Below are 13,062 nucleotides of genomic sequence, written 5' to 3'. Positions count from 1 at the left end.
TTCTGTAGTGAGAGAATCTCGACCTTTGGTGTCATTCTTTACCAATGGGCACCACTATCTAAACCAGTGAAAGTCAAATCTTATTTCTCACCAAGGGTGAGGAGTCTGTGAAACTCTCCCTCAGGGCAGGGAAAGCAATACATTCAATGCTGATGTTGGAAAGGTTGTCATTGGGAAGAGGGAGAAGGGTCACTGTGACAAGACTAGAATATGGAGTTGAGATATTGGTGATGTTAGGCACAGTCTGATTAAATGTTGAACTGGATCACTGGGCTGAGTGTCGTATTCCTGTTCCTATTCTGTATGTTCACGTCTTCCTCTGTCACATCATGTGTTTTATAACTGGGGTTTTGTGTTGGCATCAAGCACTAATGATCTGCTGTATTGTTACAGTGGAACAAACAACAATGGAACAAAACTGGGGACTGGATGTGGGTAAGTTCTCACACCCACAACAGGGGCTGTCAGACTTCATGACTGGAAGGCTATGAGGGAATGTGATTAAACGTCCTGACAGGTGTAAACTGGATGAATGACTGCTGATACAATGTCTTCACTGAGGGAGAATTTAGAACGAGGGAATACTGTTTAGTAATGGATCCGCCAGTTTAACTCGGAGATCAAGCAAATGTTGTTTGCAAGACTCTCCCGGAAAGAGCAGTGGAAGCAGAGAGGTTACATGTTTTCATAGGAAAATACTTCATTAGACTGAAGTGATACCACAGCAGAACTAGGCAGCCATGGAATTGGAGACTTGATGACCAGAGCACTAGCTCTGCAAATCTTCTGGGGATTTGAAGTCTCGATGTCAATTGTTACTCCGCTCTTTCTATTCATCAGAAATTGAAAGCGTGGAGTTTGCTTAGAAAGCTGAAAATTCTCAAATTAGGTAAGTGTCCTGGAGCAGATGGTGTACATCCAGACATTAAGATAGAGGTAGACGAAGAGATTATACAGCCATTAGTAATGATCTTTCAAGATTCACTAGATTCTGGAATTATTTCTGAGGACAGAAAAATTGCTAATGTCACACAATTCTTTCGTAAGTGCAGGAGGCAGAAGAAAGGAAAAGATATGCCAGTTAACTTGAGCTCTGTGGTTTGGAAGATTGTGTGGCCATTATAAAGGATGTGACTTCAGGATTCTTGGAGGCACATGAGAAAATGGGACGCTGTTAGCATGGTTGTGTCAAGAGGAAATCCTGCCTGACAAATGTTGGAATTCTTTGAGGCAGAAAAGACAGTCAGTGGGTACAGGTTTCTTGAATTTTCAGAAGGCTTTTGACTAGTTGCTGCACATGAGGCTGCCTAACATGTTAACAGCCCATGGCATTACAGGAAGGCACGTGGCAGGAGCAAAGACAATTGGTCTGTTTGCTTCCACTGTCCTTGCCTTTAGAGTTTGACATTTTCTTCCATATCTTAAATCCACCAATGCCAATAGACGGGTTACTGTGACAAAACTATGCAGCGATGGAAGTTGATGCCCGAGAACCTGAACACTGGCTCTGTGAGTCCTGTGGGGAGCTTGAAGGACCAATGTCACTGCCTCAGAATAGAGGGACTGTTTAGCAAAGAGATGAGGAGGAATTTATTTAGCCAGAGGGTGGTTAATCTGTGGAATTCATTGCCTCGGGTGGATGTGGAGGCCGACTTATTGAGTATATTTAAGGTGGAGGTTGATAGTTTTTTGATTAGTCACTGTGTTAAAAGTTCTGAGGAGAAGGGAGGTTCACTCTGTTTCTGACTCCTGGAGTGTGTGATGGGATGGTGGAGAGGGAGTTTTACTCTATGTCTGATCCCTGGAGGAAGAGATGAGACAGTGTGGAGGGAGATTAATCTGTGTCTAACCATGGGAATGTGTGATGAGACAGTATGGAGAGATCCTCACTCTGTGTCTGATCCTTGAAGGATGTGATGAGATGGTGGAGAGGGAGCTTCACTCTGGGTCTTAGCTTGTGTGTGTCGACGGATGAGGCAGTGAGAACGTTACTCTGTTTGAATTTGGGGCAACTGAGCAGAGATGGGTATGAATGCAAATCCTGAGGGTAATCATAGGAATGGATGTGGAGTGGATGCTTCCTCTAGTGGGAGACTCTCGAACTTGGGTGTTACTCTTTACCAATGGACTCAATAAATCTTTTTTTCTCACAGAGGGTGATGAGTGTGTGGAAGAGGCAGGGAAGGGAATACTTTCAATGCTAATGTTGGGAAGTTTGTCATTAGGAAGAGGATGAAGGGTCACTGGATAAGACTGGACTGTGGAGTAGAGATTTCAGTGATGCTAGGCATGGTTTGTTAAATGGTGAACTGGATCTTGGGGCTGAGTTTCCTATTCCTGCATGGATATATTTAAAGCCGACGTTGATAGTTTCTTGATTAGTCAGAGCATTACAAGTTATGGGGAGAAGACAGGGGAATGGAATTCAGAAGCATAATCAATCAGCTATGATGGAATGGAGCAAAGATGATGGATGATTAGATTAATCCTGCTCCTGTGCCTTATGATCCTGTGGTCTCTTACAGAAATATGCACCTGGAATGCACTTATTCATGGAATATATGTGGGAAGTGATGCACCATCAATAACTCTCATAGACGTGAGGTGAGAGATAGGCTTTTATTAGCTGGAAGAGAGCAGTCAGCAGCAAGAGACCATCACACAACATCCTGGAGACTGAGGAAGAAACAGTGCCTCCAATCGCATTTATATAGGGGTCTGTGGGAGGAGCCACAGGAGCAGTCAGCGGGGGAGGGGGGAGCGTGTTGAGACAGGTATATGTAGTTCACCACAGTAAGATCTGGCTCTTACCAAACTACCTTGTGATGATGGGTGTTCCGACTCAGTTGGTCTTTGCTCAAAACAGAGTTCATGTGTAATAATACTCCCATAGACTGTGATGGAGATTCATACCCACTGCATCTGGTCATCTGCAAAATAATCCAGCTCATATTGTTATCGTGCCTAGAAAGTATGGTGGGACATTGTGGAGGGAGCTTCACTCTGTGTCTGATCAGGGGATAGACTGATTGGATGGTGTAAAGAGAGCCTCTCTCTCTTACTGTATGTGGGGATAGAGATACAATAGGGTCTGTTAAGAGACTCTCAGATAGGTACATGGAGTTTAGAAAAATAGAGGGCAACGAGCAGAACATTGTGGGCTGCAGGTCCTGTAATGTGCTGTAGATTTTTAAGTTCTGTGTTATACGGTTTGGGGAAAGTTGGTAGGGGTGTTTAGAAATTCAAATCCCGAGGGCACTTGTTACGATGAGTGTGGAGCAGATGTTTCTGTAGTGAGAGAACCTTGACGTTTGGTTTACCAATGGACACCACAATTTAGACCAGTGATGAGTCAAATCTTATTTCTCACCGAGAGTGAGAAGACTGTGAAACTCTCTCTCTCATGGGCAGGGAAAACAAATACTTTCAATGCTGATGTTGGAAAGTTTTTCATTAGGAAGAGGGTGAGAATGGTCACTGTGACAAGACTAGAATATGGAGTTGAGATATCAGTGATGTTAGTCGTGGTCTGATTAAATGGTGAACTGGATCACTGGGCTGAGTGTCGTATTCCTGTTCCTATTCTGTATGTTCATGACTTCTTCCGTCACAGCATGGGTTTTATAACTGGGGTTTTGTGTTTGCATCAAGCACTAATGATCTGATGTATTATTACAGTGGAAAGAACAACGATGGAATAAAACTGGTGACTGGATGTGGGTAAGTTCTCACAACTACAACAGATGGGCTGAATGGCTATAGGACTCTATGACAAAGTACATGCAAGGGAATGTGATTAAACATACAACACCCTGACAGGTTTTGACAGTGTGAATGAATGCTGATGCACTGCTTCCCTTGAGGGAGAACCTATAACTCTGTGTCTGACTGCTGGAGTGTGTGATGGGATGGTGGAGACGGAGTTTTACTGTATGTCTGATCTCTGGAGGAGGAGATGGGATAGTGAGGAGGGAGATTAATCTGTGTCTGATTATGGGAGAGCCTGATGGGATTTTGCAGAGAAAGCTTCACTCTCTTACACTATGTGGTGGAGGCAGATCCAACAGGTTCTTTTAAGAGACTCATTGAATTGAATTGAATTGAATTTCAGTTTATTGTCATTTAGAAATCACAAATGCAAAGACACAATGTTCCTCCAGAACAATATCACAAAAGCACATGACAAAACAGAGTACACCAGAAAATCCATATAACGTTTGGCAATCCCCAATACAGAGTCCGGGGAGGCTGCTGCGTATTAATATCGCGCTACCATCTTATCGCATTTCCCAGAAAGGAGCTCCAAATCCAACAGATAAAACAAGACTACCCAGACACACCATAGATAGGTACATGGAGCTTAGAAAAATAGAGGGTTATGAGCAGGTTACATGGTCAGCACAACATTGTGGGCTGAAGAGCCTGTAATGTGCTGTAGATTTTTATGCTCTGTGTTGTACAGTTTGGGGAAAGTTAGTGGGGATGGATACAAATACAAATCCTGAGGGTACTTGTTATGATGAGTGTGGAGCGGATGTTTCTGTGGTGAGAGAATCTCGACCTTTGGTGTCATTCTTTACCAATGGGCACCACTATCTAAACCAGTGAAAGTCAAATCTTATTTCTCACCAAGGGTGAGGAGTCTGTGAAACTCTCCCTCAGGGCAGGGAAAGCAATGCTTTCAATGCTGATGTTGGAAAAGTTGTCATTGGGAAGAGGGAGAAGGGTCACTGTGACAAGACTAGAATATGGAGTTGAGGTATTGGTGATGTTAGGCACAGTCTGATTAAATGTTGAACTGGATCACTGGGCTGAGTGTCGTATTCCTGTTCCTATTCTGTATGTTCACGTCTTCCTCTGTCACATCATGTGTTTTATAACTGGGGTTTTGTGTTGGCATCAAGCACTAATGATCTGCTGTATTGTTACAGTGGAACAAACAACAATGGAACAAAACTGGGGACTGGATGTGGGTAAGTTCTCACACCCACAACAGGGGCTGTCAGACTTCATGACTGGAAGGCTATGAGGGAATGTGATTAAACGTCCTGACAGGTGTAAACTGGATGAATGACTGCTGATACAATGTCTTCACTGAGGGAGAATTTAGAACGAGGGAATACTGTTTAGTAATGGATCCGCCAGTTTAACCCGGAGATCAAGCAAATGTTGTTTGCAAGACTCTCCCGGAAAGAGCAGTGGAAGCAGAGAGGTTACATGTTTTCATAGAAAAATACTTCATTAGACTGAAGTGATACCACAGCAGAACTAGGCAGCCATGGAATTGGAGACTTGATGACCAGAGCACTAGTTCTGCAAATCTTCTGGGGATTTGAAATCTCGATGTCAATTGTTACTCCGCTCTTTCTATTCATCAGAAATAGAAAGCATGGAGTTTGCTTAGAAAGCTGAAAATTCTCGAAGTAGGTAAGTGTCCTGGAGCAGATGGTGTACATCCAGACATTAAGATAGAGGTAGACGAAGAGATTAAACAGCCATTGGTAATGATCTTTCAAGATTTACTAGATTCTGGAATTATTTGAGGACAGAAAAATTGCTAATGTCACACAATTCTTTCATATGTGCAGGAGGCAGAAGAAAGGAAAAGATATGCCAGTTAATGAGCTCGGTGGTTTGGAAGATGTTGTGGCCATTATTAAGGATGTGACTTCACGGTTCTTGGAGGCACATGAGAAAATGGGACACTGTTAGCATGGTTGCATCAAGAGGAAATCCTGCCTGACAAATGTTGGAATTCTTTGAGGCAGAAAAGACAAAGGAGAGTCAGTGGGTACAGGTTTCTTGAATTTTCAGAAGGCTTTTGACTAGTTGCTGCACATGAGGCTGCCTAACATGTTAACAGCCCATGGCATTACAGGAAGGCACGTGGCAGGAGCAAAGACAATTGGTCTGTCTGCTTCCACTGTCCTTGCCTTTAGAGTTTGACATTTTCTTCCATATTTTAAATCCCCCAATGCCAATAGACAGGTTACTGTGACAAAACTATGCAGCCATGGAAGTTGATGCCCGAGAACCTGAACACTGGCTCTGTGAGTCCTGTGGGGAGCTTGAAGGACCAATGTCACTGCCTCAGAATAGAGGGACTGTTTAGCAAAGAGATGAGGAGGAATTTATTTAGCCAGAGGGTGGTTAATCTGTGGAATTCATTGCCTCGGGTGGATGTGGAGGCCGACTTATTGAGTATATTTAAGGTGGAGGTTGATAGTTTTTTGATTATTCACAGTGTTAAAAGTTCTGAGGAGACTGGAGGTTCACTCTGTTTCTGACTCCTGGAGTGTGTGATGGGATGGTGGAGAGGGAGTTTTACTCTATGTCTGATCCCTGAAGGAAGAGATGGGACAGTGTGGAGGGAGATTAATCTGTGTCTAACCATGGGAATGTGTGATGAGACAGTATGGAGAGATCCTCACTCTGTGTCTGATCCTTGAAGGATGTGATGAGATGGTGGAGAGGGAGCTTCACTCTGGGTCTGAGCTTGGGAGCGTCGACGGATGAGGCAGTGAGAACGTTACTCTGTTTGAATTTGGGGCAACTGAGCAGAGATGGGTATGAATGCAAATCCTGAGGGTAATCATAGGAATGGATGTGGAGTGGATGCTTCCTCTAGTGGGAGACTCTCGAACTAGGGTGTTACTCTTTACCAATGGACTCAATAAATCTTTATTTCCCACAGAGGGTGATGAGTGTGTGGAAGAGGCAGGGAAGGGAATACTTTCAATGCTAATGTTGGGAAGTTTGTCATTAGGAAGAGGATGAATGGTCACTGGATGAGACTGGACTGTGGAGTAGATATTTCAGTGATGCTAGGCATGGTTTGTTAAATGGTGAACTGGATCTCGGGGCTGAGTTTCCTATTCCTGCTTGGGTTTATTTAAAGCCGACGTTGATAGTTTCTTGATTAGTCAGAGCATTACAGTTTATGGGGAGAAGGCAGGGGAATGGAATTCAGAAATGTAATCAATCAGCTATGTCGGAATGGAGCAAAGATGATGGGTGATTAGATCAATCCTGCTCCTGTGCCTTATGATCCTGTGATCTCTTACAGAAATATCCACCTGGAATGAAGTCATTCATGGAATATATGTCGGTAGATCTCGCTCCTAGTAAACTTCCTTGTGATGATGAGTGTTCTGACTCAGTTGGTCTTTGCTCAAAACAGAGTTCAGGTGTAAAAATACACCCATAGAGTGTAACGGAGATTCATACCCCTTGTATCTGGTCATTTGCAAAATAATCCAGCTAATGTTGCTACTGTCCCAAGAAAGTATGGTGGGGCAGAGTGGAGGGAGCTTCACTCTGTGTCTGATCAGTGGAGAGACTAATCGGATAGTGTAGAGAGAGCCTCTCTCTCTTACTGTATGTGGGGGAGACAGATACAACAGGGTCTTTTAAGAGACTCTTAGATAGGTACATTGTTTGGAAAAATAGAGGGCTATGAGCACAACATTGTGGGCTGCAGGTCCTGTAATGTGCTGTAGATTTTTAAGTTCTGTGTTATACGGTTTGGGGAAAGTTAGTGGGGATGTACAGAAATTCAAATCCTGAGGAAAATTGTTACGATGAGTGTGGAGCGGATGTTTCTGTATTGAGTGAATCTCGACATTTGGTGTCACTATTTACCAATGGACACCAGAATTTAAACCAGTGATGAGTCAAATCTTATTTCTCACCGAGAGTGAGTAGTCTGTGAAACCCTGTCCCTCATGGGCAGGGCAAACAAATATTTTTAATGCTGATTTGGAGAGCTTGTCATTAGGAAAAGGGTGAATGGTCACTGTGACAAGACTAGAATATGGCGTTGAGATTTCAGTGATGTTAGGTGCGGTCTGATTAAATGGTGAACTGGATCACTGGGCTGAGTGTCGTATTCCTGTTCCTATTCTGTATGTTCACGTCTTCCTCTGTCACATCATGTGTTTTATAACTGGGGTTTTGTGTTGGCATCAAGCACTAATGATCTGCTGTATTGTTACAGTGGAAAGCACAACGATGGAACAAAACTGGTGACTGGATGTGGGTAAGTTCTCACAACTACAACAGATGGGCCGAATGGCTATAGGACTCTATGACAGTGCATATGTGGGGGAACGAGATTAAACATACAACACCCTGATGGGTTTTGACAGGGTGAATGAATGATGATTCATTGCTTTCCTTGTGGGAGAACCTATAACTCGGGAATACTGTTTAATAATGGATCCGCCAGTTTAAAATGAAGATAAGGGAGATATTTTGAAGTCTGTCTGGCAAAAGCAGTGGAAACAGAGGGTTTACAAAATTTCGGATGAAAGTTCTTCATTAGTATGAAGTGTTAAGCATTTTTCAATGGAACTAGGTTAAGAAACTGTGCAATTTGTAATTAATGGAAGCCCACACTTTATTGTCTCTGCAACTTACAATATGAATTCTGCTGTTCCCTTTGTGCCAGTACTCACTCAGACAAATTATCCAATTTATAACACCAGAATAGGGGATCGATCCTTTCTTCTTCCATCCTCAGGCATGGGGATTCTTCCTTGCGATGGTGGGTCTCTGAAGAGAGTCTTTGCTGATACCATACCTGAGGTGTCCACTTTTATATTCATTCCTTACCAACTCAAATATTGCCTTCCAGTGTCATTGGCTGTAGGTCATCTGATTGACATTTAACATCTCTTTATTGGCTCTGCTTCAGGCCAGCATCAACTTATTGCTCTCTTCCCAGCAAAGGACAGTTGGTAATTTATGGCTCTTGTTCTCTTCAATAACCAGCTTGAATACTCCAGGCAGGCACTGACCTCAACATTCACAAACCTTTATGTCATATTATATCAAAAAGGACTCACAAAAGAATAGTGGGGACTCTCGAACTTTCAATGGCGATGCTGGAAAGATTGTCATTAGGAAGAGGTAGAAGGATCACTGTGAGAAGTGTAGACTGTGGAGTAGAGATTTCAGTGATGCTAGACATGGTTTATTAAATGATGAACTGGATCACTGCGTTTCCTATTCCCACTTGAGTATTTTTAAAGCCAACATTGATAGTTTCTTAATTAGTCAGAGCATTACAGATTATGGAGAGAGGCAGGAGAATGGAATTGTGAAGCATAATAAATCAGCTATGATGGAATGGAGCAAACTTGATGGGCTGAATAGATTAATCCTGCTTCTGTACCTTACGATCCTGTGGTCTATTACAGGAATATCCACCCGGATGGAACTCATCCAAGGACGATATGTGGGTAAGATCTCACTCGTACTAAACTACCTCGTGATGATGGGTGTTCTGACTCAGTGGGTCTGGGCTCAAAGCAGTGTTCAGCTTTAAAATTCCTTCCATAGTCTGTGACGTAGATTCATTCCCCCTGCATCTGTTTATCTGCAAAATAATCCACCTCATATTGTTCCTGTCCCAAGGGAATGTGATGGGACAGTGTGGAGGGATCTTTGCTCTGTGTCTGATCAGAGGAGAGACTGATGGGATTGTGTAGAGGGAGCTTCACTCTCTTACTCTATGTGGCAGAGGCAGATACAAACAGGGTCTTTTAAGAAACACGGTTAGATATATGGAGCTTAGAAAATAGAGAGTATGAACAGGTTACATGGTCAGCACAACATTGTGGGTGAAGGTGTTATGGTCCGGTCCGGAGCCCGTATTCCGGTTCCTGATCCGGTCTGCAGACTCCAGATTCTGGGTCTCGTAGCCATCCCTCGCTTCGCCCTTGAGCCCAATTAGTCACACCTGTGGATCATCTTGACTGAAGGAGATGCACCTGATGCCTATCAGCTGACGGTGTATATAAAGGGCTCTGGGACTGAGCATAGTTGGGGGGGCATTGTCCTGTTTATCTTGTTCCTGTGGTTCGCCCTGTTTATCTGGTTGTCCTCATCATCCTGTTCCATCCTGCTCTTCCTGGCTTGGAGTACCCATCGTCAAGATGAGTTCTGTGAGTGAGTCTGGCAGCCACCGGAGACCAAACTCCCTTCTTATCCCTTGCCTCCGTTGGGCAAGCCATGCCGGACTGCTGTTGCCCGGCGGAGGTCTCTGCCCCATCATATCCCTTGCTGCCGAAGGGATGTGCCCCGCAACCTGCCCAGGTGCCCCACGATTTGCCCAGGCCCCTGTGTTCCTGTCTGGGAGGTCCGGGCCCTGCCCAGGAGTCATGTGGCCCACCCAGAGGACTCTGACCCTTTCTATCCTTCGCTGCAGATGCGTTGTGCCCTCCAACCTGCCCAGGTGCTCCGCGACTTGCCCAGGCCTCTGTGTTCCTGTCTGGGAGGTCCGGGCCCTGCCCAGGACTTAAGTGGCCCACCCAGAGGACTCTAACCCCTTCTTATCCCTTGCCTCTGTCGGGTAAGCCAGGCCGGACTGCTGTTGCCCGGATGGGGACTTGCCTGCCTGAGCTCTGTGATCCTGCCTGTCTGAACTTCAAGACTCTCTCAGAACCCTTAGAATCATCTTGAACGCTAGGTCCCTCACGCTCGCCACGGTCCCCACATCTTGACTATGGTTTAGTTGTTCCATCCTGCCTCTGGTACTTCAGTGCCTTCGTCCTGCACTTGGTTCCAGTCTCACGCCCCCTTATGACAGAAGGGCCTGTAATGTGCTGCAGATTTTTATGCTCTGTGTTGTACAGTTTGGGGAAAGTTAGCGGGGATGGATACAAATACAAATCCCAAGGGTACTTGTTATGATGGGTGTGGAGTGGATGTTTCTGTAGTGAGAGAATCTTGACCTTTAGTGTCACCCTTTCCCAATGCGCACCACTGTTTAAACCAGTGAGAGCCAAATCTTATTTTTTCGCTGAGAGTGAGGAGTCTGTGAAACACTCTCCCTCAGCGCAGGGAAAGCAAATACTTTCAATGCTGATGTTGGGAAGTTTGTCATTAGGAAGAGGGTGAATGGTCACTGTGACAAGACTGTGGTGAACTACATATACCTGTCTGGACACGCCCCCTGCTGACTGCTCCTGTGGCTCCTCCCACAGACCCCTGTATAAAGGCGATCAAGGCCTGAGCCCGGCCTCTCAGTCTTCAGGATGTAGTATGGTGGTCACTCACTGCTTGTTCCTTCTTCCAGTCAATAAAAGCTGATATCTCGCCTTACGTCTCAGAGTGAGTTATTGATGGTGCATCAAAGACTAGAATATGGAGTTGAGATATCAGCAATATTAGGCACGGTCTGATGAAATGGTGAACTGGATCACTGGGCTGAGTGTCGTATTCCTGTTCCTATTCTGTATGTTCACGTCTTCCTCCGTCACAGCATGGGTTTTATAACTGGGGTTTTGTGTTGGCATCAAGCACTAATGATCTGCTGTATTATTACGGTGGACAGCAGAAGGATGGAACGAAACTGGGGACTGGATGTCGGTAAGTTCTCACAACTACAGAAGTGGAACCGAGTGGCTGTCAGACTCTATGACTGTAAGGGTTTGAAGAAACGTGATTAAACACTGGAAGAATGACTGCCGATACAATGTTTTCCCTGAGGGATGATTTAGAACGAGGGAATACTGTTCAATAACGCATCCGCCAGTTTAAGTCGGAGATCAGGCAAATGGTGTTTGCATGTCTCTCCTGGAAAGAGCTGTGGAAGCAGAGAGGTTACATGTTTTCATAGGAAAATACTTCATTAGACTGAAGTGATACTGTGACAGAACTAGGCAGCCATAGAAGTAGAGACATGATGACCAGAGCACCAGCTCTGCAAATCTTCTGGAGAAGTTGAAGTCCTGATATCTGTGAGACCGAGTGCAATTGTTACTCCGCTCTTTCTATTAATCAGAAATAGAAAGAGTGGAGTTTGTTTGGAAAGCTGAAAAGTCTGAAAGTATATAAGGCAGCTGGACCAGATAGTGTACACCCAAAGGTTCAGAAAGAGGTAGCCGAAATGATTATACAGGCACTAGTAATGATCCTTCAAGATTCACTAGATTCTGGAATTATTTCTGAGGACTGAAGAATTGCTGTCACACTTTTCTTTCATAAGTGCGGGAGGCAGAAGAAAGGAAATGATATGCCAGTTAACTCGAGCTCTGTGGTTTGGAAGATGTTGCAGCCATTATTAAGGATGTGACTTCAGGGTTCTTGGAGGCACATGAGAAAATGGGACACTGTTAGTATGGTTGCCTCAAGAGGAAATCTTGCCTGAGAAATGTTGGAATTCTTTGAGGCAGAGAAGACAAAAGAGAGTCAGTAGGTACAGTTTTCTTGGATTTTCAGAAGCCCCCTGACTAGGTGCTGCACATGAGGCTGCTCAACATGCTAACAGCCCAAGGTTTTACCGGAAAGATATAACCATGAATAGATAATTGGCAGGAGGCACAGAATGGGAATAAGTCTACTGTTCTGGTTGATTTGCATTGACTATAGGTGTTCCACAGGGGATAGTATTGGCAATGTTTCTTCCATGTTATATGCCAGTGATTTTGTTGACAAATTTGATGCCTTGTGGCCAAATTTACAGACGCTACAAAGGTAGGTAGAGAGGCAGGTAGTGTTAAGCAAGCAGGGAGTCTGCAAAATAACATTGACGTATTAGAAAAATGGGCAAAGTGGCAGACAGAATATAGTGTAAGGAAGTGTACTGTCATGCACTTCTACAAGGAATAAAGGTGTAGACTATGCTTTAAACGGGAGGAATTTCAAAATTCAGACGTGCAAAGAGTCTTATTGTCATCGTGCAGGATTCCCTAAAGGTTAACTTGCGGATTGAGTTGGTGGTAGAAGACAAATGTAAAGTTAGCATTCATTTCAAGAATATAATACAAGAACAAGAATGTAATGCTTCAACTATGTAAGTGATTAGTCTGAGTGCTCTTGTAAAATTCTGAGCTGTTTTCGGACCTCAATTAAGAGAAAATGTGCTGGGATTGGAGAGCGTCCAGATGAGGTGGACCAGAATGTTTCCAGAACCAGAAAGGTTAATTCAGGAAGAATGATGGATGCACTTTTTGCACTCGCTGAAGTTAAGAAGAATGAAGAGGGGATCTCACTGAACCCTATTGAATATTAAAAGGTCTTGGTATATTGGATGTCGAGAGGATATTTCCTAAAGAG

At 44.1% G+C, this 13,062-nt stretch overlaps 1 protein-coding gene across 1 annotated transcript in view; it reads left to right on the top strand.

Annotated features, from left to right (window-relative positions):
- LOC132398883 (stereocilin-like) overlaps positions 1-13,062 on the top strand; it is a 150,086-nt gene that overhangs the window by 38,796 nt on the left and 98,228 nt on the right. The window contains exons 13-17 of the mRNA XM_059978715.1: positions 394-435; positions 3,679-3,720; positions 4,932-4,973; positions 7,997-8,038; positions 9,201-9,242. Coding sequence (XP_059834698.1) covers positions 394-435; positions 3,679-3,720; positions 4,932-4,973; positions 7,997-8,038; positions 9,201-9,242 — 210 coding nt within the window. The remainder of the gene's footprint in view (positions 1-393; positions 436-3,678; positions 3,721-4,931; positions 4,974-7,996; positions 8,039-9,200; positions 9,243-13,062) is intronic.

The sequence above is a fragment of the Hypanus sabinus genome, chromosome 9 (assembly GCF_030144855.1).
Source record: "Hypanus sabinus isolate sHypSab1 chromosome 9, sHypSab1.hap1, whole genome shotgun sequence".
NCBI classification, from domain to species: domain Eukaryota; kingdom Metazoa; phylum Chordata; class Chondrichthyes; order Myliobatiformes; family Dasyatidae; genus Hypanus; species Hypanus sabinus.
Note: the sequence above shows the minus strand (reverse complement) of the source record. Positions and strands in the feature narration are given on the sequence as shown.